The sequence below is a fragment of the Quercus robur genome, chromosome 5 (genome assembly GCF_932294415.1).
Source record: "Quercus robur chromosome 5, dhQueRobu3.1, whole genome shotgun sequence".
In the NCBI taxonomy this organism is placed as follows: Eukaryota; Viridiplantae; Streptophyta; class Magnoliopsida; order Fagales; family Fagaceae; genus Quercus; species Quercus robur.
This window is the reverse complement of record NC_065538.1, coordinates 81,175,155-81,202,342: the sequence shown is the minus strand read 5'-3', so window position 1 is coordinate 81,202,342 and position 27,188 is coordinate 81,175,155. Positions and strand designations below refer to the sequence as shown.

The 27,188-nt window shown below is 33.2% G+C and overlaps 2 protein-coding genes across 7 annotated transcripts in view; both read left to right on the top strand.

Annotated features, from left to right (window-relative positions):
* The first annotated feature begins 1,391 nt into the window (after positions 1-1,391).
* Positions 1,392-27,188, top strand: LOC126727353 (G-type lectin S-receptor-like serine/threonine-protein kinase At1g11330). Of its 6 annotated transcripts, none has more exons than XR_007656223.1 (7): positions 1,392-3,212; positions 4,636-4,743; positions 4,818-4,978; positions 5,061-5,271; positions 5,431-5,625; positions 5,757-5,910; positions 6,000-6,148. XR_007656223.1 is itself a non-coding variant. In XM_050432957.1 (7 exons), exons 1-7 carry the CDS (start codon positions 1,898-1,900, stop codon positions 27,072-27,074), a joined length of 2,496 nt encoding a protein of 831 aa, XP_050288914.1. In that variant the 5' UTR covers positions 1,392-1,897; the 3' UTR covers positions 27,075-27,188. The 6 variants fall into 6 exon arrangements, 5 of the variants coding, with proteins under 5 accessions (XP_050288914.1, XP_050288916.1, XP_050288913.1 ...); XM_050432957.1 differs by lacking the exon at positions 6,000-6,148 and adding an exon at positions 26,766-27,188 and having other exon boundaries at positions 5,431-5,668; XM_050432959.1 differs by lacking the exon at positions 6,000-6,148 and adding an exon at positions 26,766-26,924 and having other exon boundaries at positions 5,431-5,668; positions 5,757-5,914.
* Positions 16,194-27,188, top strand: part of LOC126727354 (G-type lectin S-receptor-like serine/threonine-protein kinase At1g11330) — a 47,504-nt gene continuing 36,509 nt past the window's right edge. The window contains exon 1 of the mRNA XM_050432962.1: positions 16,194-16,498. The gene's annotated coding sequence lies outside the window, so the exon portion shown is untranslated. The remainder of the gene's footprint in view (positions 16,499-27,188) is intronic.

Here is a 27,188-nt window from a genome sequence, read left to right as displayed (position 1 = left end):
CTATTCCAATTTGAAATATACATTAAAGTTTGATTGTTTACTTATTTATACATGGTCTCTTTTATGAATATCATATCATTGTTAAGCAACACACACTTTAGGAAATAACATAATTTATTTTGAAAAGTCGTTTATTTTGGACATAAATTGTTAAAAAATAGTCTAAGCATTCATAATTTATGCTAATTTGATACTTTGGCTTCACTATTTTCACACTTGTGAATATTTCTCACACATGTCTACAATTTTAAATTTATGTTTTTAACTCTACTGTAACCAGATTATCTTGGCATGTACTTTACTATTTAATATCTAAAAATCTTTACTCATTACAGAATGCTCAACCATTTATTTTTCAATTAATTTGCATGCAGTTATGTAAATGTATAAATTATTTCCATAAAGCTCACAACAAACAATTAAACCAATATTGTCTTAATTTTACTATTTTTTTACCCAATTTTTTTTTTTTAAAAAAATGGTTCAAGTTTGGGTCGGGTTGACTCACAAAAAACACGGGTTGGGTCACAGGTTAACCTGTTTTTGCTTCAGGTCAAAAAAATCATGGTCGGGTTGGGTCAGAATTTTCTAATCCGTTTTGCCATGTCTAATATAAACAACTTCAAGACCTAGACAAAAAAGAACAACAACAACAACTACTTCAAGTTCAAGACTAAGAGCATCTCCAGTAGCTTCTCTAAATTTTTGAACTATTTAGAGAATGAACAGTTACATTTACCTTTTATTTACTTACTTTTTCAAATACAATTCCAATAAACTTTTTATCATTTCTCTATCTCATTTAAATATTAATTTTTCAATCTTTCTTTAATTTTCATTTATTCCTTTTTTAATATTTCTTTATGCTATTATATTTTTCTAATTCCCAATAACTATATTTTTAAATCTCCAATGGTAACATTTTAAAATTTTCAACAATCATACTTTCCAATGGTATTTTTTTAATGATCATATTTTTCATGCTTGCATTATTTTTCATTTATCAAATCTATATTAGTCTTGAAATTTATCAAATCTATGTAATTTGGAATGAATTTATGCATTAAAATTTTCACAACTTATTTTTGAAGATTATTATTATTATTATTGTTATTTAATAATTAAATAACTTATAATTAATTTATTAATCATCTCTTTCTATTTTTTTCTCAAAAGAAGAAACCCATCTAATATTAAATATCACATCACACGATTACATACCAAAAAAAAAAAAAAAACCCCAAGGGATTAACTTAATTTTATTTCAACCTACTAATTTTAAAAGATCACACATTTTCACACCCAATTGATTACTCAACTTCAACCGTTCCTATTAAAAAAAAAAAAATAAAATAAAATAATTTGAGACACGTTATTCCATTTACTTCACAGTTACACATTTATCACATCAGAGAAAATAGAAGAGAGAGAGAGAGAGAAAGAACACAGCACAGAGAGAGAGAGGGAGAAGGCCGGTGGAGATCAAGTGTCGCCGGAAGGACAAAGCCGGCAGAGATCGGCGTCACCAAGCGGCAGCGCCTCATCCGCCTCCCCACCGCCGCTATTCCTCCTCCCACCGCCAGACTGGGTCAGATCAGCTTGACTTTTTTTTTTTTTCCTTATTTTCTTGTTCTGTTTCAACTTTGCTGTTCTAATAAGAAATAGATTTTGTTTTGTGTTTTGATAAGAATTGTGTTTTAATTGAGTTGTTTCTAGCACAGGGAATGAATTCCTTAGAATTTTTATGGCTTAAAAAGTATTTTTTGGGATGTAAGACTTTTGGTAGTCTAGAGTAGCCTGTTTCCGAGAAAACTACTAACCAAAGTTGTAACATGTAAGATGAAAATGGCCTCCCTGTTCTGCAACCTCACACACAAACAAAAGGTCTGAAGAAGTCATGGGATTTCTTAGCAAGAGAAGCTTGTTGTATGCCCTTTGTTGCCTATGTTTGAACTTAGGTGTTGCCAGAGACACAATTAGTTCTTTTCAATTCCTCAAAGATCCTGACTACATAATCTCCAATGGGAGTGCTTTCAGACTGGGATTCTTCAGCCCTGTAAATTCTACCAATCGCTACCTCGGAATATGGTATAATAAGATTTCTGTGGTCACTTATTTCAGTGTTGTATGGGTAGCTAACAGAGAGAGACCCCTTAAGGATTCTTCTGGGGTTCTTACTATATATGAGGATGGAAATCTTGTGGTACTAAATGGACAGGCAGAGATTCTGTGGTCATCAAATGTTTCAAATTCTGTACCCAATTCAAGTGCCACTCTGTTGGATTCCGGCAACCTTGTCTTGCAAGGCGACACAACTGGAGCAATAGTATGGGAGAGTTTTCAACATCCTTGTGATACAATCTTGCCAAGGATGAAACTTAGTAACAATTTAAGAACAAATCAGAAAATACAACTGACATCATGGAAGAGCCCTTCTGACCCATCCACTGGAAGATTCTCGGCAGGCATTAATCCACAAAACATTCCCCAAGGTTTCGTTTGGAAAGACAATCATCCATATTGGCGGACTGGTCCATGGAATGGTCAGTTCTTTACTGGAGCACAGAGCTGGGTTCTAGATTATCATAGTGGATTCACTATAGTATATGATAAAGAAGAGACAGTTTATGCAACCGTCGCTTACTTGAACGTATTAGGTTTGTCAAAACAGTTCGTGGATTCACAAGGAAATTCAATGCAGATAAATTGGGATGATGAGAAGGAGGATTGGGAGGTTGTTGGGTTCGCTCCGGCGAATGAATGTGATGTTTATGGCACCTGTGGTGCATTTGGAAACTGTTATGCGCTGAGTTCACCAATCTGCAGTTGTTTGGAAGGGTTTGAGCCAAAGATTGTTGAGGAATGGAATAGAGGTAATTGGATGAGTGGATGTGTGAGGAGGATACCATTGCAGTGTGAAAGGGTGAACAATAGTGGTGATGGAGGAGGAAAAGCAGATGGGTTTTTGAAACTGGAGATGATCAAAGTGCCAGACTTTGCAGAGTGGTCATATCGAACCAAAGATGATTGTCGAAAGCAGTGCTTGGAGAACTGTTCTTGTGTAGCTTATGCATATGATACTGGCATTGGTTGTATGTCATGGAGTGGAAACCTAATTGACCTGCAAAAATTCTCCACGGGTGGAATTGACCTACAGAAATTCTCGACTGGTGGGTTGGATATATATATTCGTTTGTCTTATTTGGAATTTGGTAAGTTCTTTTTTTTTTTTCTCTCCCAGTTTTGTATACTCTTATGCTTATTATCATCCATTAGACTAGAGAGAAACTTTAATTCTTATGGTGATAAGTGTTGGAACTGTGTTGATCTTCACGGCTCCAACTCTTTGACTTAACAACACCCTCCCCATCCCCCCCGCACGGCGGGGCTTTATATATATAATTTTCTGAGTAAATTGACAAAGCATAAAATTCAACAAGTTTCATGGCCTTTTTTTTGCTAATTAATATAATTTAAGGAAAAATTTAGGAGAAACACATTCAGCTATACTTATTTAGTCATGTAGTACTTTTTTAGATCTCAAGTTTGACAAAATCTGAGTTCCACGCTATTGGAGGCCTAGTATCAAAGCCAAGTCATAAGTTCAACTCTCTGTTGTGCATGTGCAGAAGTTGGGGGTGAGATTGTTGGGTGGAGGCTTAATGGGCCAATTCCAACATCCTAGTAACCGTTAGCTATAGCTTTTGGTGTAGTGGGTAAGTGCTTGGTTTAACTATATGAATGAACTTAAATTTTATAAAACCTAACTTTTAGATCTTTTTTCTCTTGATATTTGAGAGAGATATAAAAGAGTAGCAAAAATACAAATTTATCCTTAATTTTAACAGAGGTGGGTAACGGGAGACAAACAGAGCTTACCTCAGTCGGGTAAAGTGCCAATTTTTAAATCACAAGTAAACAAAGTGTAATTTCCCCAACTAAGTATTAACTCAAACCAAAATCCAACCAAAGCTATAAGAGAGAGAGAAGACTTATGGATGGGAAATTTTTAAATAAAAAAAAAAAAGCCATCAACCTAAATTAGAACTATAAGAAAGAACAAAAATCCAAAGAGAGAGAGAGAAAGTACTCACATTTTTTGTGTGAGAAAAAATATGAATTGAATGGGGGAAATAATATCAAATTTATACAAAATAAAATGGGGAGAAGAAAAGTCAAAATAAAATAAAGAAGAAATGATGAAGGAAATGTAACGGTAAATTAAAGAGAAAACGGCAAAAGGGGAGGATAAGGGGGTGTTTGGTTTGTGTTTTCAAACAACAATTTTCAATTTTTAAATAACATTACACGTATTTCCACACATTTTTTCACCCACATGTATTTTTACACCTTTTTAAACAATAATTTTCAGTTTTTAAACACATGTACCAAACGGACCCTAAAAGTTGGAATAAGTGTAACTTGTAGACTAATAGGGAGAAGAAAAGTTTTTTTTTTTTTTTTTTTTTTTAAATAATAGAGTAGCAAAATTTATTGCGTATATTAATATTTTTATATTTTTTGATGTGATGTGACTCAACAAAAGCTTAACATTAGGTTCAACTCTTAGATATTATAGAGATTTATTTTCTCAAATTTGACAAAATTTAGTTTGAAACTTGTTGTGATACACAGAAAGAGAGAGAAATTTGAAAGTAATCATCACAATTACAGTGATTATTGGGGCAATGGCCATTCCTAGCACCGCATACTTCATATGGAGATGGATGACCAAAAAAAGAGGTAATATGCCCTATCAGTAGCAACGGGAACTAGAAATTGCTAGATGCATAGCTTACTATTAAAATTTGCCACAACAAGGAAAAATAAAAGCAGGGAGAGTTTACCATCCAAAAACCTGATCGATGCTAAACTCCACGAGCTACCAACTTATAGTTTGGCAGAATTGGCAACTTCAACAAACAACTTTCATATAGCTAATATGCTTGGCCGAGGTGGCTTTGGTACAGTTTTTAAGGTAATGGTTGCTCTAGTAGCCTTCATTAGTTCCTCTTTAAATCATACAGATAAGTACTTATATTCATTGTTTCTTTTGTCAGGGAAAGTTGCATGATGGACAGGAAATAGCAGTGAAAAGACTGTCAAGATCCTCTGGACAAGGGCTTGAAGAATTTATGAATGAGGTGTTTGTGATCTCTAAGCTGCAACATCGAAATCTTGTAAGACTTCTTGGCTGTTGCATTGAGGGAGAAGAGAATATGTTGATCTATGAGTATATGTCAAACAAAAGTTTGGACGCAATTGTTTTTGGTTAGTACATTTAAATTCCCTTCCTTTTAGGCTCATCAATAGAATAACTCTAAGATCTAGAAATCTGGTTTCTATATACTCAATGTGTTGAACCCATGACCTCTACATACAAATTTACTCTTATCTCTTTGTTATTTCTTTTGGTCACTATTCATTTAGATCCACTCAACCAAAAACACCTTGACTGGACAAAACGCTTCAACATTATTGAAGGAATTAGTAGAGGCCTGCTCTACCTTCATAGGGATTCTAGACTGAAGATTATTCATAGGGATCTAAAGGCAAGTAATATCTTGTTAGATGAAGAGTTAAATCCAAAAATATCGGACTTTGGAATTGCTAGAATTTTCAGAGGTAGTGAAAATCAAGCCAATACTAAAAGGGTCATTGGGACATAGTAAGAGCTTTGTTGAAATTAAATTTTAAATAATAACACCACTATTTGTGCTCAAATGATGAGGATGTGTTTCATTTTTCAAATGCAGCGGATATATGTCTCCTGAATATGTAATGCAAGGCTTTTTCTCAGAGAAATCAGACGTTTTTAGCTTTGGTGTGTTGTTACTTGAGATTGTTAGTGGGAGAAAAACCACTTGCTTTTATGATGATCAGCAGTACTACTTGAGCCTTGTAGGATTTGTAGGTCTATTTGACTCATTATCCTTTTTCTTTAAAGCTCAGCTAATCAGTATGTTAAATTTTTGTCTTTCACACTTGTCATCTTTCAGGCATGGAAATTGTGGAACGATGATAACATAATGGCTTTGGTAGACCCAACAATATGGGATCCTTGCTTTCAAATGGAGATGTTGAGATGCATACATGTGGGACTGCTGTGTGTGCAAGAATTGGCAAGAGACAGGCCAACTGTGTCGACTATAATTTCAATGCTTAATAGTGAGATTCTGGATCTGCCCACTCCAAAGCAACCTGCATTCACCGAAAGGCAGATTGCTTCAAATGAAGAGCCTGCTCAACTGGGCGAGATAAAGTCCTCCAGTTGCAATATCACTATTACAACGGTTTATGCTAGATAGGAAGAACGTGCTTGAGATAGCATTCCCTTTGTTTAGAATTTTTAAGGATGCAAACTTGTTTCTCAAAAAAAAAAAAAAGAGGATGCAAACCGTACTCACTTTTCAAAGTTCAGATATAACAAATTTTGAATTCTACATATAACAATTCTATAGAATTTCAGAATTTCTTGTAAGTGTTCAAATATTCTGCACAAAAAAAAACTGAATATGATTTTAAAAACGGACAACGAAGACACAATGAAAGAGCACCATTAAAAGGTCATAATCGAAGAGTTAAAACTTTCAAAAAAGGTCATAATTGAATAGTCACAACTTTCAATATACTGTTAAAATTGTTACTAGCCTTAGAATCCTCACTTAAGGCACTTTTTCCAGCATCGTTTTGCAGAATTCTGAAGCCTCAAACTGAGACACTAGACAAGAAAGAAAGCCAATGTATGTCAATTCCAAATGCGAAGCATGGTGCTGATCATACAGTGGGGTCTGCTGATCATGAGTGTGGTTTGAAAAACTGCAGATGGAGATGATTGCTACACATGACCAGAAAGAAAGCTAATAAAGGCTACTGATCAGAGATGTAGTCCGAGTCATGTTGGCTGAAGATAGGTTAGAAATTTTAGTGTCAATTTCAACTTACCACTTGTATGGTTTGGCTAAAATTACATACTCCTGGTTTGAAATTTGGCACTTTACTCACATAAGATTTGCTCACTTGGGGTTCCCTAACATACCTCTATTAAAAATAGAGCTAAATATATATTTTTGCTCTCTTTTATGTTTTTCTTTTCTCAAAACATAAAAAATATATTAAAAAAAAAGAAGATAAAAAAGTAAAGATTTTGTAAAAATTATGAACAAACATTACCACCGCCGCAGTAGAAGCTTCTCTCTGTAACTTTGTCTGCAAGTTCTCCTTTAAGAGAGTCATTGTAGCACTTTGAGCACATGTTCCTTGTGTCTGCCATTCCAAAGAAACCGCAACCATTAGCACATGGTGAAAGATCCATCTTCATTAAAACTTGTTGGGGTTCCTTGTCTTCTTTGGCTGTCTTGGGGAGTTCTTACCTTTGAAAATCTTTGTGGCACTTGGAGCACAGGTTGTGTCTCCACAGATCCATAAAAGCCGCAACCATTGGCGCAGAGAGGCCGTTCCATGTTCTTAAGATTGTCCTGCAAATGTATCTTTCTAACTTGTTTCTCGCTCGTCTAATTGCTTCTAATTGTTCCTATACTCAATTTTTTTGCGATTGAAAGCTAACCAAAGGGGTACGGGCCAGTGGACTTGGGAGTTTGGAAATAGGAATCCTAAGTCGATTTGGTGTTGGAGAGTTTAATGAACCCACCTACTAGGTTTCTTTTTTAAAAATATCTTTTAAATTTGGACTTGGGATTAAAATCAGTTTAAGATTCGATTTAGGAAAACTAAATTTTGAATGTTTTCTTCTCGAAGTTGGATGCTTGATAAAATTTTAGTCATAAAGGTTGCCTTGAGGGATACTTCTTAAAAACCACACAAAAAAGAAAATCCAAACTACTTTTTAGTTTTATAATATAGGTGGTAATGTATGTTCCTTAATTTTTATAAAACTATCACTTTTGATCTTTTTTTTCTCTTATTCTTTTATGTTTGGAGAAGAGGGACACATAAAAGAAAGTAAAAATATATATATTTAACCTCATTTTTAACAAAAGTGGATTACAAAATCCTAACTAAGCTAACTTTAAGTAGATAAAATATCAAATTTTAAACTACAAATAAACAACTTAAATTTTGGTCAATCCTGTGTAAATTGTAATTAGCCCACCACAAAAATGGTAGCTAGACCCAACCACACATCAATCAATGGATATAATGGCCACAAGATCACTCAACTCACACCCAACCAACCAAGCCCACACTAAAACCCAATCTCTGAAACCTTACCCATATATCCTTCTCGACTAAATTCCTCCAACCTCTTTCATCTAAACCCCCTCACACTCAAGCCCAACCACCCACGAATCAAACCCTACGTTCGGATGGCCCAACTAAAACCTAACCACAAACTATGGCCAAGCCTTTAGCAGAATAGCCTGGCACGTTTGAGGCTCAACCTACCTCTTCCGTCGCAATTTGAGACTACAAGCCCAACCCATGATTCTTCAAGTTCGAGTACAATGTAAGTCCGATAATATACCAATGCCATTTATCTTATTTCTGATCAATTTACAATCAAAACACCAAACTGATAGGAAAATGTTGTTGCTAAGCAATTGCCAATTGACCCCTTCATACTTTAGTGTGCATATTTATTTATTTGTTTTATTATTATTATTATTATTATTATTTAATCAATAAATTGTCTTTTAAATCGTTAAAGCTCAAGGGTAACTAAAATATTTTAACTTTGTTAAAAGGATGTTATGGAAAGCCTCATATCTTTACCATTCGTAAACCTACGTCAATCATTCTTCAAAACTTTGTTACCCAATTTGGGATAGAACTTGGTCTTATATGCTACGCTAGGTTGGTAACAAGATAAATTAGACATTAGGTAGAAAATTACATTTGGAAAATCCTATTATTGGTGGTAACTCCACTTTTCCCTCCAAACTCAAGATTCACTGGGGTTCGGTTTGGGATCAAATGTCGACATTGGTGGCATTATTACTAATTTATAAATTAATTATATAGAAATAAGTGGATTAAATTTGTAAAAAGTATCAGTTGCCACTTGCCACAACTTTTATAATGTACTTTTTTCTTTTTGGGGTAAATTCCACTAACTTCCCCTGAAGTTTGGGCAAATACCAATCAAGTCCAAAATATTTCAAAATTAACTAATTAGGTCCTTAATAAAAGACAACTTAATCCCTAACACCATTAACACTGTAACCCCTTCGTAACTCATTTTTCTTTCCCTCACTTAGACTTGTCTCTTCTCTCTCGTTCTACTCATTCTCTAACTCTCTCTAGTCTCTTCTCTCTTGTTCCTCTCCCTCTTTCAGACCACTCTTCACGTATATTGCTCTCTAACCTTAAATCTGCTCCAATTTTACCCATACCCAATCCCAGCCAAAGTCATAACAACAAAACCCAAATCTTACCACAAAACTCAAATCCAAAAAATTTATAATAAAAAAAAAATCTCAGCCAAACCCACAACAACAAAATTCAAATCTTACAACAAAACTCAAGTCCAAAAAATTCAAACAAATCCCAACCAAACCCAAGTCTTACAACAAAGCTCAAATCCAAAATATTTATAACAAACCAACCACCACATTAGAAGCCACAACCACCCCCCACTGCAAATCCACCCATATCAAAAGTGGCTCTAGTCAATTCGATTGATTTGAACCTAGATATAAAAGCTTTCAAACCAAGATCTGCCTAGATCTGTTTCAAGTTGGCTTCAATTCGAACCTAGATCTAACGATTTTAACCTAGATTTGGTTCATGTTGGCTCTGATTTGGTTCATAATATTGAGATCTTCTTCATTTTCACATGTTTGTATGGCTAGTATTCTCTTTTTCCTATCAAAGATCGGAGCACCGACAAACATTTAGATGAAAACCACCATCGTATATGCTGAAAAACCGATCTCAGGCTATCTTGATCGATGCCAGTCAAAGGGAAATCACCAACAATGATTTAGTGGTACCCAACGATTCGACTGATGAACACCCCTGAGAGAGAGTGGGTCAGGTTGGAGAGAGAGAGAGAGAGAGAGGGAAGAGGGAGAGAAACAAAGGGACAAGAAAGAGAAGATAGAGAAGGGAGATTTGAGAGAGAATGAGTGGGACAAGAGAGAAGAGACAAGTCTAAGTGAGGGAAAGAAAAATAGGTAATGGAGGGGCTACGGTGTTAAGCCTGTGTTTGGTTGGAGTAAAAATAAAGAGGATGGAAAATGGAAGAGAGAAAATAGGAGAGATTTTAGGTGGAAAGGATGTTTGGTTGGAGTGATTTTGGAGGAGAAAAAATGGTGGGGGCCACCTATTTTCTCCCATGGCCCACCATTTTTTAGCCTTCTCAAATTAGATAGAAAATGGGGAGGGGAAGTGGTTTGATGAAAATGTCATTTCTACCCCTTGTACTCTCCCAAAGTAAATTCAATGTTAACACTTTGTTTTTTCTTTTCCTCTTCTTTGATATGTTATTATTTTTTTTTTCCTTTTATGGGTTCTTTGTCTAACGTTGAACCTTGTTTCTTTTTTCTTTTTCTTTTTTTTAATCTTTTTTTTGGCTTTTTGTCTTTGGTTTCGTTGAACTTTTTTTTTTCTTGGGTTCTTTGCTAGTTGCTACTTACATTTAAACTTTCTTTTATTTTTTTTTTCCTTTATAAAATATTTATATAAAATAAGTTATGTAATAAGGGTATGGAGTAACTTTATACAAACTCTATTTTCTATCCCTCCACTTTGTCACCCTCTAACCAAACACAAACGAGGGAAATTAAAATCTCTTCTATCTCTCAACTTTTCTATCCCCTCTCAATTTTCTATCATCTCACTTTTCCATTCTCCCAATAAAACGGACTCTAAGGGTGTTAGGGATTAAGTTGTCTTTTAGAGACCTAATTGGTTAATTTTAAAATGTTTTGGACCTGAGTGGTATTTGCCCAAACTTCGAGGGAGTTTAATGGAATTTACCATTTTTTTATAGAGTTTCAACCTATGGCGTCTATTTCTGATAGTTGTGCTTTTTATTATTAGACCAAAACACCAATAAGTTTTTGGTTTAAGCTGAGATTGAATTTCAAATGTTTTATTCAACCATCAGAGATTTTTTCAGTTAAATTAACTGGAACCCACCCTTTATAAAGTATTTTTTTTAATAAGTTTTATAAAGTATTTAGAAAAAATTAAAGCACAACAAAACATAAATAAATTATTGTTTCTCATGTAGTTACTAATTACTATAGTATCAGAAATGGAAAGTGACGAAAATGAGGGTGGGGTGGTGAAATGCATTTGGCAAAGTATGGGAGAGAATTGATTGAAAAATAAATAGCTTGACCGATTGGTGTATAAGTTATTCAATGGGAGATAATAGGCCATGTTGTTCAGAAATATAATTAAGAAGTAAGGATACTTCAGGAAATCTAGTTTTAAAAACATAGATTATAATTGAGGGTTGAGACTTTGATAGGAGTGTCAATGTTTGACCTAACCCGCAAACACGACACGAACCCAACACGGGTTTTTTCGGGTTAGGGTTGGGCCTTAATGGGTTTGGGTCATAAACGGGTCAACCCGAAAGCGACACGATAAGAAACGTGTCATAAGCGGGTCAACCCGTATAACCCGCAATAGACACATTTGACACGCCAATTTATTTGTGTCAACCCGTAATGACCCACTTAACACAACCCGTTTAACTCGTATAACAAATAAATATTTATTTTATTTTAGATTTGTCAAATACCTTTTATATCCAACATATATTTTAAATTTAAAAAGCAAAGTGAGTAATTATAAAAATTTACAAGGGATATAATTGGAAATTGAAACTTTCAAAGCCTAGAACTACTAATACTTTTTTTTTTTTTTTTTTTGCATAAAACTTGCACAAATAAAATTGGATGAGCTTGTGGAAGATGTTATGAATTTTGACATCAACAAAGAATCTATGGATGATAATCGTGGTCATAGTCAAGATTAGTTTACTGTTTGCTCAAATTCTTTCAATATTGATACTTAGCATCTAGTAAGTTCTAAGGATATTATATTTTTGTTGAACTATATTATTTTATTTTTGTTAAATTTTGTTATTTTGAATTTGGGTTGAAGTGTATGCACTTCTTTTGGAGTGTAAAGAACTTATTTCTAGATGAATGTTATATTTTTGTTGAACTATATTATTTTGAATGTGAGTTGAAACCTTGAGGTGTATGCACTGCTTTTTGGGATGTAAAAAAAAATATTTCTAGATGGATGTTATATTTAATATTATGCAGGTTGAAATGGGTTGTGTTACATTCGTGTCAACCCAACATGACTCGTTTATTAAGCGTGTCAAATGGGTTGGGTCAGGTCAACCCGCCTTATTAACAGGTTGGGTTAGGGTTGAAGGATCATGACACGATTATTAAATGAGTCGGGTTAGGGTTGAGTCATTTAGTCGAATATCCCTACCTCGACACGACACGAACCCGACACGCTAACCCGAATTGACACCCCTAGACTTTGATAGTGTGAATATCAGTAAGAAGCAAGGATACGTCATGAAATTTATTAGAAAATATAATAAGTAAAATTCAAGATATTTAATTGAAATATCCTATTCCCTCTTACAAACTTTCAACATTTCCTTCTTTTATTTATTTATTTATTTATTTTTTATATCTATCATTTTCTTCAAAAAGAAGAGAATATGAGTTATAAGCAACTTCTAAACTAGGGTTAGTCAGATATAAACAAACAACTTCAAGACTAGGGTAAATGAGATATAAACAACTTTTAGCATGGAGGATGAAATCCTTTAATTTTTTATGACATAAAAAGTATTTTCTGGAATGTAAGACTTTTGATAGTCTAGAGTAGCCTCTTTCCTAGATAACTAACAACGAAAGTTGTAATTAGAGATGAACATTCCAACACGATTGGTGGCTTAGTGATTGAGGCCTTTAGTCAACAAGACTCCATTATGCAGCGTGTCTCAACTCTTGGATTTGAGTCACCCTTCCCTCACTAACGGTGTATTAGTTCTTTTATACTTCACCAAAATGAGGTCTTAACCCAAGAGTGATTTGAGACTACTATGGTTGCGTCCAAGGTAGAGAAGCCATAAATGTAATGGCAAAGTGAGGAGGTCACATGGGTGGGACTTTGGAATGGGAAAAGTAATTTGAAAGGAAAGCTCTTGAAGGTTGTTAGTTTTCATATACCCTAGCATGTTAGTGTATTTATAGAATAACTAATGCTTTTCTTTTCTTTTCTTTTTTTTAAATCTGACCACTTATTTTGAATATTATATTTAATTCATTATTTTTTTTATAATTTATTTATCTATAATATTAGTAAGAAATAATAATATTTTTATTAATTATATATGTGTGTGTGGTGCATAATTCCGAAACAATTCACCGATATTAGAATGTTTTGTTTCAATAGTCAATTCGAAACAGAATTCAAAACCTTGATTTTGATAACAACAAGGAGGAGAAGCAATTGGTTTCAAATAATTTTCTTGCATTTTTTTTTTTTTGGAGATAAAGAAAATAAAGTAAGAGTTAATAGCACGTGCTCATCCAAATTATAATGAATAAAAATTATTAACTTAAAAAAAAAAAATAGAAGAGCCTCTGTGCATGCGCGTGCTCAGTGGCTAGTTTAATTTATTGGATTAGATGCACCAATTAGATTTTCCACATTTTAATACGTTAGGGTTTAATTTTAATTGTTTCAAAATGTGAAATATTTGAGTCCATTGCTGTCACGTGACAACATCATTTTAAGCCACATGTTTTGTTTTTTTTTTAACCATTGGGTCCTTAGGCCTACTTCAAACACCCTTGAACCCAACACGCTCGAGGCTCAACCTACCACTCCTATCGTGACTAGAGACTACAAGCCCAACCGATGATTGTTCATATTACTATCATAGTATGGGCCTTAGACTCATCCAAACATTGGACCCTCTATATCCAGGCTCCCGAACAATCACAACACCAAACTGAAACAAAATGATGTTGCTAAGGAATTTAGCCCATTGTACTTTAGTGTGCATATTTGTTATTATTTAATCAATACATTGTCTTGTTAATTGTTATCAAAGGATGTTATGGGATGCTTAATACCTTTACCATTAGTAAATGAACACTCAAACCTACTTTAATATGAGTTTCGATTAGTTTAACTAGTAAAGTCTTTTGTCATGGCATAAGAGATTTGGAGTTTGATATACGCCTATACTAAAAAACCAATTGATATCTTGGTCTCATAATAAAGATAAATTATTAAAAGCAGATGTCATAAGTTGAAATTATCTTTAAAAAAAGGGGGAAAAAATCTACTTCAATAATTCTTCAAATCTTTATTACCCAATTTAGGATAAAATGAGGCCTTAGGCTGATATTAAGATGAATTACGCATTAGGTAGCAAATCACATTGGAAAGATCCTATTATTGGTGGTGATTCCATTCATTTCTTCAAACTCGAGACTCGCTAGGGATTGGCCTGGGATCAAATATTGATATTGGTGATGTCATTTTTATTTTAAAAATTAATAAAAATAAAAATAGGTGGATTAAATTTATAAAAAGTAACAGTATCCACAACTTTTATTAGGTCAATAGAAAAAATTAAAGCATAATAAGCATAAATAAATATTGTGCTTTCATGTTGTTATTGTTAGTATTAGAAATGGAAAGCAACAAAAATGAGGGTGGGGGTTGTGAGAATTGAGTGAAAAATAAATAGCCTGACGATTGGTGTATTAAGATATTCAATGGGAGTCAAGATAATAGGTTTGAGTCTCCATGATGTTCAGGAATATAATTACAAAGTAAGAATACTTCTGGAAATTAGGTATTTTTTTTATTAAGAAAATTGATTATAATTAAGACTTAGATCGTGTGAATATAACTAAGAAGGTATCCTATAATAAGGACAAATCAAGAAAATTAATTCAAGTATCCTATTCCCTCCTTAGTTTCAACATTAGTCCTTGATCTGACATTTTATCTATCTTTATCTTCAAAAGAAGAGACTATTGAGCAACTTCTAGACTGGGGTCAAATGAGATATAAACATCTTCAAGACCTAGCCAAAAAAGAACAACAACTACTAGTTTACTACTACTTCAAGACTAAGGTCAAGGAAATATACGCAACTTCTTGACTAGGGGCAATGAATTAGTCAATGAGATATAAACAACTTCTGGCACAGGGAATGAAATCCTTTGAATTTTTATGACTTTAAATGCATTTTCTGGCGGTGTGCATGGATCAAGTAATCAGTGACAAAGCCAAGATTTTAGTTTAAGGGGCAAAATTTGCAAAATCTATCTCAGTAAATGTTTGTTTAGAATTTGATACGGACTCATTATCATGCTCGCAATTTTCCATAATTTTAATTATGAATTAATTACAAGTATATTTGTTATATCATTAAAATAAAGAAACAAAAATTAGCAATTCATAGTTACTAACAATCAAAGTAAGAGATTAATCTAAATACATTAAATTTAAATATCTAATTTGATTGTTTTAAACAAACTGACAAAATAAATCAATCTAAAAGCACTACAATAATAACAATATACCTATGAAGTTGTATACATGCCTCATTGTTTTCATTGCTTTAAAAAATGGCTAGAACTCAACATTTTTTTTTTTAATGTATTTTTAAAATTATTTTAAATTTAGGTTTATAGCAAAATCCCAGAGTTTAAAATTGAAAAGTTAGAGGCAGAGGAGTAAAAAAAGATGTGGATTTAAAAATAAGAAATACTGCTAAAAAAAAAAGATAGTTGGAATTTTATATTTTTCAATAAGGTTGTTAATTATTTTTGTAGAGCTCTTTTTAATATTAAAAGCATAAGATGACATTTAAGTGATTTACGAATAATTCTTAGGAATTCTCGTTATTTATATTAAAGATGGTATTTATTTTAAAAAATGTATTTTTGAAGCACAGATAATAGTACTTATTATTCTCACATTCATAGTGGAATCCTTTCATTAATTCATGGTAAGACCTATTATAAACGTGGATTGAGAGACTATCATTTCTTTATAATCCAAAAATACCTAAGAATTTTACATGATTTATGTGACAACGAGTGGGTGAGATGATAAAATTTCTTCCCAAGATATTTTTGTGTTGACTGACTTGTGGTCCATAATCTCCAGTACATCACCGAGTAAGTCTAGTATCCCATTAATTCACTATTTTTGCCACAACAATTTATTTACACGATGAGTTGTAAGTAACGGTGGGTCTGTGGGTTTATGATTCTACTACTCATGCTCATGGATCATTACGAGGCAAAGTACCAGAATTACTCTACATCACCCTCTTTCCTTCAGCCGCCTCTCTCTTCTTCATTCCCAATGATGACCGAACCTCCAAGCTCCCATATCTCCTTCCTCATTTCTTTCTTTCTCTCTCTAGGCGAGATCTTCCTGTTAGGGAGGATTATGTCTCCATTGATTCTCCTAGTAGCCAAAACTCCATGAGATTTTGAAGTGGATTAAACCCAAGGTAAAAACCTAAGCTTTTATCTGAATTTCTTCTATGAATTCCTTTGGGTTTTGCTATTTTATAATGATTATGGTGAATAATGGAAGATTAGAGGTAGCAATGGTTTTGTTATAAGTCCGAAAATTTCATTTCATTTGGGAGTTTTTGCTTTGATAAAAGGATTTGGTTGTTTAGTTTTCCAATGGGTATATGAGGGTTGGTTTCCTAGAGCAACCATATGGGTTTTGTTGTTAGTTGTTACATGTGTTGATTTTAAAGTGTGTTTCCTTTGCATTTGAGTGATTTTGACATATGTGAATGTGAGCATGTGTATGTCACAAGCCACGTGTTTGGTAAATTGCCTCTATGAGGTTATGGGTTGCAATGCCATTTGTTAATGTGTTAGAGCTTTAAGGTTAATGAAGTCTCAAAGCTTCAGGCATAGTATTAATATTATAGTAATCTTCTTTGGGGACTCTAAATCTGCGAGGGACAGATTTGAGTCAGCTGCACTACGCCGCACTTCGTGATTTTTAATAAATTATAGAAAATTTATTTTGAGAGATTGAAACTAATGAGTTCTCTTTCCAGTGAGGGTCATTGTTGCAAAATTTCAGGAAGGTTCCTTTGAGTGTCAAAGGTTCTGGTTTAAGCGAACAAGAAGTTAATGGAGAAAATCATTGTAGAAATATTTAAGGGGTTCTAGAGGGCCTAGGTTATATAGGTTCTGATCAATTGTAGCTTCTCCTTGATGGTAAATTTTCTAAATCATTGTTTGTGTCCCTGGTCTGGCTTTTCCATTGAAGAGGTTTATTCTTTGATTTTCCACTTCCTTACCAAATCTGTGTTAGATTATTTATTGCTTTGATTGATTTGGTTTTTGAAAAACTGTGGTGGAATTATATATCTGGGTGGATTGTTTTACAACTGGTGTGATAGACCTTCAAATTTAATAATTCTGCAGAATTAATCACATTGGGGTCTGAACATAAATTTTTAGTCTACCTAATTTCCATACCAGCCCTGGTCTACATTCAATCTATCTTTTTTGTCAAATGTGGAAACTCTAGACTAGGGAAGGAACCCCTTCGATATATAATTTTATATAACAATGTCTTTTCTGGGATGTAAGAGTACTCTTCAAAGTCTCTAGAGTGAACTCTATTCTAGAAAACTACCGACCAATATTGTTCTCACACACAAGCAGGCCAGAACAAGTTATGGGACTTCTTAGCAAGACAAACTTGTCTGTCCTTTGTTGCTTTTGTTTAAACTTAGGTTTTGCCATAGACACCATTAGTTCAATCTTCTCAATCCGTCAAAGACCCTGAATACATAATATCCAATGGAGAGTGCTTTCAGACAGGGATTCTTCAGTTCAGCCCTGTAAATTCTACCAATGAGTAACTTGGAATATGGTATAATAACATTTCTGTATTCACTGTCATATGGGTAGCTAACAGATAGAAACCTTAGATGGGTTCTTACTATATCCGACAATGGCAGTCTTGTGGTACTACCTGTTCGCGTTTGGAGAGGAGGGAAGAGAAAGAAGGTTTGGGAATGTCAATTGGGCAGAGAAAGGAAAGGAAAGGATTTTGGAGAGAGTGGAAGAGTACTCCACTCTATGTGTGTGTGTGTTTGGAGTTGCGTGGAGGAATTTTACTTGGGGTGTGTTTGGATATCGTTGAAAATTGAAAACACTTTAGTAAAATAATTTTTAAATATGTGAATAGTGCCATAAGATTCATTTTAATGAAAAAGTTGCTGAAGAAAGAGGTTCGTGGGTCCCGTGAACATTGCACGGGACCCACTGAACAGCCAACAGCCACAAAAATTCACAGCTCAAAAAAAAGAAAAGGGAAATGCAGACGCAAAACGCGCTGCCTTTCATTGGTACCCAAACGGTACCTTAATCCTTTTTCTTGTATGGTACTTGATTTTAATCAAGTACTTTGTAAATGTTTTATTTTTATTTTTTAAACAAATTTGATATTATTAGATGGAATTGAGAGACCGAATTGGACCAAATAGACTAAATTAAGCTGAAATGGACCGATGTGAACTAAGGAAATTTTTTATTTATTTTAATTATTGGTTTAATGAGCCATCTCCCTTTTTGGATTTTCTTTTTTGTGTACACTATTTTTTGAGGATTATTATTATTATTATTATTATTATGCACATGATAATTACTGAGTGGCATTATTGAAGGAAATTAATGCATCTATATATATAATAATAGGTGATTCTAAATGAAACTCAAATTAGAATTCCAATTTTGCACCATGTGTTCTAAATTATTTATTTTTAAAGAGTTTAATTTATTAATTTTAGAATCAAATGTGAGACCACATCATAAATATTCATCCAAATGAGTTATTAAGTACAAAAATTAAAGAGTCTAGAATAAATGAATCGTGAAAAAAAAAAAAAAAAGTGTTACACAATAATAAAAAAAATGGACAATTTACATTTTATACCTAATAATATCCTTACAAAAATTTTTAAAAAATGAACAAAATATAAAAATAACTATCAATAGTATTTAAATTATATATATATATATATATGAATTATATTATGCATTTTATTGTATATCTTTAAGTTTATCCATGCATATGCATAGGGTTACAAGCTAGTGTATTATAATGACACTAAATTATTTTTGGTAGGTTTTTTTTTTTTTTTTTTTTTTTTTTTTTTTTTTTTTTTTTTTTTTTTTTTTTTTTTTTTAAGTTCAATCTCAATTAGTGCATTTTCAACAAAATTATTGAATAAATGTTGGAATGGGAATGGTTAGGAAAATTAATAAGATGCAGATGGTAATCATTTTGGTAAGTTATAAGTGTGCTTTAAACCTCTTCGTTGTCTTACCGAAATTGAAATATTAACCCTACACCAGTACCCTTCCTCCTCATTTATCAACCAGTGCCCACCACAATTCTAAACCAAAAACTGAAATCTCCATGAAAATGAAACCTCGCCTTTCAAACGCTTAAAAGACCAACACTTCAACTCCTCCAACCTCACCATCAAAGTCATTCTTTCACACTAGAAACTTTCTAATTTCAAAAACCACAAAACCAATACTCCAACTAATCCCCCTAAACGTGGTCTCAAAGAGAAAAGGTGAAAAATCATTGTTTAGCTTTAGACAACCACCTAACGTATGAATTCCTATACAACTAAAATTTTAAGAATGATTTTTTTGAAACATAGATTGAATTTGTGACGAGTCAAAATTCATCATTTTTTTCCCTTCATCTAGCATCTTGTATACACGAGACACAAAACAAAGAAAGGAAACTATTGATACCCAAAAGTTTTCCCTATTTTCCATAGAAAGCATATTTTAATTTATTGGATTAATTATTCGTAGCAATTAGATTTTCCATATTTTAATACGATAGGGTTAAATTTTAATATTTTTTAAATGTAAAAAGTTTTTAGCTGTCACGTGACAGCAATACAGCATCATTTTATGCCTCGTGTTTTAATCATGGGTCCATATACCTACTTTGAACACCCTTGAACCCAGCACCTTCAAGGCCCAACCCACTGCTCCCATCGAGACTTGAGAATACAAGCCCAGCCCATGATTCTTCAAGTTCAAGTACAGTGTAAGTCCGGTAATATATATACCATTTATCTCATATTTTAGCAATTTACTATCATGGTATGGGCCTTTGACCAATCCAAATGTTGGACCCTAGTCTCTGTATATTCAGGCACCGAACAATCAAAAAACCAAGCTGATGTGAAAATGATGTTACTAAGCAATTTTGCCCTTTGTACTTTAGTGTGCTTATCTATTATTAGTATTATTTAATCAATAAATTGTCTTATGAATTGTTAAAACTCAGGGATAACTAAAATGTTTTAGCTTTGTTTAAAGAATGTTATGTGATGCTTAATATCTTTACCATTAGTAAATGAACACTCAAACTAATTAGTAAAGTCTCTTTACCATTAGTAAACTAATTATTATTTCAATAAGGGTTTAAGTTAGTTCAACTGGTAAAATCTCTTTCTTCAACTGGTAAAATCTCTTGTTATTGAAAGAGATTTTACCAATTATTCAATTGGAGATAATAGGTGAAGAGATTTTACTTAATAAATAGCGCGGTTGGTGTATAACTTATTCAATTGGCAATAATAGGTTTGAGTCTCCATGTTGTTCAGGAATATAATTAAGAAGTTAAGGATATTTTGGAAGAGAATAAATTCAATAAGGACGTGGTGTAAACATAGGTGTTTATGCCCTCCAATAAAATGATGCCACATCAATTTTTTTTTTAAATGATTTCATATAAAAGAGTATTGACTAACACACATGATCACAATCCCCTTGAATATATTCAAATATTAATAATAAATCAAAAATGAAAAAATCAAACAAACAAAAATAATTCCGAGCGTAAATTGGCAGCCGACACTGCAAGACTAAAAGACAAGTGGGGTCATCATTGTTGATGGTAGAAAAGTTGAATCAAATTTCAGAACCAAAAAAACATGTATAAATTCTCACACATACACATTGAAAGAAACGGAAATATAATAAGGACAGTCCAAGAAATTTCATTGAAATTTCCTATTTGCTCTTTAGTTTCAACATTATTCCTTAACCTAACATTAAGACTTTTGACAGTCTAGAGTGGCGTCTTTCCTAGGCGGCTACCAATTTTTTGATAAGAAGACTACCAATTACCAAAGTTGTAATGTGATAGATGAACATGGCCTCCTTGTTCTGCATCCTTACACTCCCACACAAGTTGGTCTAAGCAAGTAGTCATGGGATTTCTTAGCAAGAGAAGCTTGTTGTCTGTCTTTTGTTGCTATTGTTTAAACTTAGGCGTTGCATTAGACACCATTAAATCTTCTCAATCCCTCAGAGACCCTGATTTCATAATCTCCCGTGGGAGTTCTTTCAGAATGGGATTTTTTAGCCCTGTAAATTCTACCAACCGCTACCTTGGGATATGGTACAATAAGATTTCAGTAGTCACTTATTTGAGTGTAGTTTGGGTAGCTAACAGAGAGAAACCCCTTAAGGATTCTTCTGGGGTTCTTACTATAGATGAGGATGGAAATCTTGTGGTACTAAATGGACAGGCAGAGATTCTATGGTCATCAAATGTTTCAAATTCTGTACCCAATTCAAGTGCCACTCTGTTGGATTCCGGTAACCTTGTCTTGCAAGGCGACACAACAGGAGCAATAGTATGGGAGAGTTTTCAACATCCTTGTGATACATTCTTGCCAAAGATGAAACTTACTACTAATTTAAGGACAAATCAGGGAGTACAACTGACATCATGGAAGAGCCCTTCTGATCCATCCATTGGAAGATTCTCGGTAGGCATTAATCCACAAAACATTCCCCAAGGTTTTGTTTGGAAAGACGGTCATCCATATTGGCGGTCTGGTCCATGGAATGGTCAGGTCTTTACTGGAGCACAGAGCTGGGCTCTAGATTATCATAATGGATACACTTTAGTATATGATAAAGAAGAGACAGTTTATCAAACCTTCGCTTACATGAACACGTTAGGTTTGTCAAAGTATTTTTTGGATTCACAAGGAAATTCAATGCAGATACATTGGGATGATGAGAAGGAGGATTGGGAGGTTGTTGGGTTCGCTCCAACAAATGAATGTGATGTTTATGGCACCTGTGGTGCATTTGGAAGCTGTTATGCGCTGAGTTCACCAAGCTGCAGTTGTTTGAAAGGGTTTGAGCCAAAGATTGTTGAGGAATGGAATAGAGGTAATTGGATGAGTGGATGTGTGAGGAGGACACCATTGCAGTGTGAAAGGGTGAACAATAGAAGTGAAGGAGCAGGAAAAGCAGATGGGTTTTTGAAATTGGAGATGGTCAAAGTGCCAGACTTTGCAGAGTGGTCATATCGAACTAAAGATGATTGTCGAAAGCAGTGCTTGGAGAACTGTTCTTGTGTAGCTTATGCATATGATACTGGCATTGGTTGTATGTCATGGAGTGGAAACCTAATTGACCTGCAAAAATTCTCCATTGGTGGGTTGGATATATATATTCGTTTGTCTTATTTGGAATTTGGTAAGTTCAAATTTTTTCTCTTCCAGTTTTGTATACTCTTATGCTTATGATCATCCATTAGACTAGAGAGAAGCTTTATTTCATATGGTGATAAGTGTTGATCTTTACTGTTTCAACTGCTTTTGAGTGGAGTTGTGGTGTGTCTTTGTGTTAGAACCCCTTTTTCTCTCCCTTGTGTGTGTGTTTTTCTCAAAAAAAAAAAAAAAAAAAAAAAAAAAAAAAACTCCTCTTTGATATATATCCTTGTCTGAGTAACACATTGGTCAGATGTTTAGGTATTATAAATTGACAAAACATAAAATCCAACAAGTTTCACGGCTTTTTTTTGTCAAATAGCATTTAAGGAAATATTTAGGAGAAACATATTTGGCCAAACTTAGATATTTATGTTGTACTTTTTTGGAACTTGAGTTTGGAACTAAAGTTTGACAAACTTGAGTTTTAAGCAGGGACGAACCCAGGTGGGGGCCCAAAGGGGGTCCCTTGGGTCCAATTTTTTTTTTTTTTTTTAATAGTTATTATATATATATATATATATATATATATATATTTTTGTAGTTGGACCCCCTTCTAAAACCTTAGGCCCTCTTTTTCCTTAATAAGTCTAACAAGCCTCATCCAAATAGCAACTATCCAACTCAAAAACTTAATAAAAACAATAAAAACATTCACAATTGTGATTGTATTTTAGCAACCAAAAAAAAAAAAAAAAAAACTATTTTACTACCAAAGAACCAAAAAATCATGTGTTATTGAAGAAGTTAAAGCTAAATTTTTTACAACTATAGTAAACTGGTATAAATACCAGTTGACTGTAATAATTTATTAAAAATAAAATAAAATATTTTATTAAATTATATCTCTTCCTTCTATTAAAAAAAAACTCAAATTCTCTCGTTTACTTTATTAATTTAATGAGTTGTTTATATTATTTTAAATGAAGTGATAAAAGAATAAGACATTTGATATTGGATGAATTGTAAAATGAGGTGATAAAATAGATAGAGTAGATTTTTGAGGTGCTATAAGCTAAAAATTTTAGCACCACCACTATGAATGCTCTAACTTCAAATAAAATAAAATAAAAAAACTCTTAGCTAGCCTAGTATTAAAAAAAAAACATTATTATTATTATTATTATAATAATAATTATTATTATATGTTTTTGTTTTTGTTGGTAAATGATTGCATCTTAATGTATTTAGAAACAATAATTTTTTTAATACTATATGGATGCTTATTTGGAGTTTTTTTTTTTTTTTTTTTAAATTTATTTATACTCTAGCCCTTGCTAGCTTAAAATCTTAGGTCTGTCCCTAGTTCGAAGTTGTTGGAGGCCTAGTATCAGAGCCAGGTCATGGGTTTCACTCCCTGTTGCACATGTGTAGGTGTTGGGGGTGGGACTGTAGGCGGAGGCCTAGTGGGCTAATTCCAACATCCTACTAGAGGAAGAGGCCAAGTTGGGCAAAGTCTCAGTCAACCTATTGGTGCTAGGCTAACACCCTTTAAGGGAATAAATTTGCGTCATTACCTTCAGCTATGGCTTTTAGTGTAGTGGGTAAGCACTTGGTTCTAACACAAGTGAAACTCGAGTTTACCAAACTTGAATTCCAAGCATTATATGTTACTTAAGCTTGGCACTTGAGTTTGGTAAACTCGAGTTCCAAAGTGCTACAAATGGCCGGATGTGTTTATGCTAAATTTTTTCTAAAATTATGCTATTTGGCAAAATTAGCCCAAGTTTCACACATTAGATTAAACTAGTTGCAACTTCACGCATCAATTGCTTCAAGTATTGTGTGTTTTGTTTTTTAAAGACTTCTACAAGTATTTTTTTTTAATCTTTTTATCTTTATAAATATATCATTATATTATTTTTTGGTGTGTTTGATTAATATTTTTTTAAGGTGTTTCACATTCTTCTAACTTCTATTATAGTGTGTTATATTAGCCTAATATACAACTAAAATTTATAATTTTTAAATTTATTATTCAAATTTCTCATCTCTTAAAGAATATGAAGATTTTCATGATATTAAAACCCATCACAAAATTACAATGCTATCTTAACTAAAATAAAAATGAAACCAAAGGAATAAAAGATAGACTTTATAATAATTTTTTACTCAAACAATTGGTAGACACATTCAAATTCATAGCTATGTATGTTGTATTTTGATATAAACTCAAATTCTTATTTCCGAAAAAAACTAAGTATTAACTCAAATCAAAATCCAACCAAAGCTGTAAGAGGGAGAAAGAAGACTTATGGATATTTAGGAAAAAAAAAAAAAAACCATCAACCTAAATTAGAGCAATAAGAAAGAACAAAAATCCACCAAGAGAGAGAGTACCCACATTTTTTGTGTGAGAAAAATATAAATTGAATGGGGGAAATGATATCAAATTTATACAAAATAAGATGGAGAGAAGAAAAGTCAAAATATAAAAAAGAAGAAATGATGAAGGAAGTGTAATGGTAAAGTAAAGAGTAGTAGAGAGATAAAGAAGCAAAATGGGAGAGGAAAAGTTGGAAGAAGTGTAAAAATAGTTGTGGACTAACAGGGAGAAGAAATGTTTTAGATTTTGTTTTGTTTTGTTTTTTTTTTTTTTTAAATAATTGGGAGAAGAAAAGTTAAATAAGAGAAAGAAGATGTTGAAAATAAGTGGATGATATGGCACAATGATAGAGTAGCAAAATTTATTGCATGCATTGACATTTTTATATTTTTTTGATATGATGTGACTCAACAAAAGCTTAGCATTAGCTTTAACTCTTAAATATTATATAGATTTATTTTCAAAAATTTGACAGAATTAGTTGAAACTTGTTCTGATACACAGAAAATGAGAAAAATTTGAAAGTAATCATCACAATTACAATGATTATTGGAGCAATGGCCATTCCCAGCACTGCATACTTCTTATGGAGTTGGATGACCAAAAAAAGAGGTAATATGCCCTATCATTAGCAACGGGAACTAGAAATTGCTAGATGCATAGCTTACTATTAAAATTTGCCACAGCAAGGAAAAATAAAAGCAGGGAGAGTTTACCATCCAAAAACCTGAACAATGTTAAACTCCACGAGCTGCCAACTTTTAGTTTGGAAGAATTGGCAACTGCAACAAACAACTTTCATGTAGCTAATATGCTTGGCCAAGGTGGCTTTGGTACAGTCTATAAGGTAATGGTTGCTCTAGTAGCCTTCATTAGTTCCTCTTTAAATCATACAGATAAGTACTTATATTCATTGTTTCTTTTGCCAGGGAAAGTTGCGTGATGGACAGGAAATAGCAGTAAAAAGACTGTCAAGATCCTCTGGACAAGGGTTTGAAGAATTTATGAATGAGGTGTTTGTGATCTCTAAGCTGCAACATCGAAATCTTGTAAGACTTCTTGGCTGCTGCATTGAGGGAGAAGAGAATATGTTGGTCTATGAGTACATGTCAAACAAAAGTTTGGACGCAATTGTTTTTGGTCAGTACATTTAAATTCCCTACCTTTTAGGCTCATCAATAGAATAACTCTGAAATCTAGAAATCTGGTTTCTATATACTCAATGTGTTGAACCCATGACCTCTATATACAAATTTACTCTTATCTCTTTGTTATTTCTTTTGGTCACTATTCATTTAGATCCACTCAACCAAAAACACCTTGATTGGAAAAACCGCTTCAACATTATTGAAGGAATTAGTAGAGGCCTGCTCTACCTTCATAGGGATTCTAGATTGAAGATTATTCATAGGGATCTAAAGGCAAGTAATATCTTGTTAGATGAAGAGTTAAATCCAAAAATATCAGACTTTGGAATTGCCAAAATTTTTGGAGGCAGTGAAAATCAAGCCAATACTAAAAGGGTCATCGGGACATAGTAAGAGCTTTGTTGAAATTAAATTTTTAAATAATAACACCACTATTTGTGCTCAAATGATGAGGATGTGTTTCATTTTTCAAATGCAGCGGATATATGTCTCCTGAATATGTAATGCAAGGCTTTTTCTCAGAGAAATCAGACGTTTTTAGCTTTGGTGTGTTGTTACTTGAGATTGTTAGTGGGAGAAAAACCACTTGCTTTTATGATGATCAGCAGTACTACTTGAGCCTTGTAGGATTTGTAGGTCTATCTGACTCATTATCCTTTTTCTTTAAAGCTCAGCTAATCAATATGTTAAATTTTTGTCTTTCACACTTGTAATCTTTCAGGCATGGAAATTGTGGAACGATGACAACATAATGGCTTTGGTAGACCCAACAATATGGGATCCTTGCTTTCAAATGGAGATGTTGAGATGCATACATGTGGGATTGCTGTGTGTGCAAGAATTGGCAAGAGACAGGCCAACAATGTCGACTATAATTTCAATGCTTAATAGTGAGATTCTGGATCTGCCCACTCCAAAGCAACCTGCATTCACCGAAAGGCAGATTGCTTCAAATGAAGAGCCTGTTGAAATGGGCCAGATAAAGTCCTCTAGTTGTAATATCACCATTACAACGGTTTATGCTAGATAGGAAGAAAATGCTTGAGATAGCATTCCCTTTGTTTAGCATCTTTAAGCATGCAAACAATACTCTCCTTTCAAAGTCAGATATAACAAAGTTTGAATTCTACATATAACAATTCTA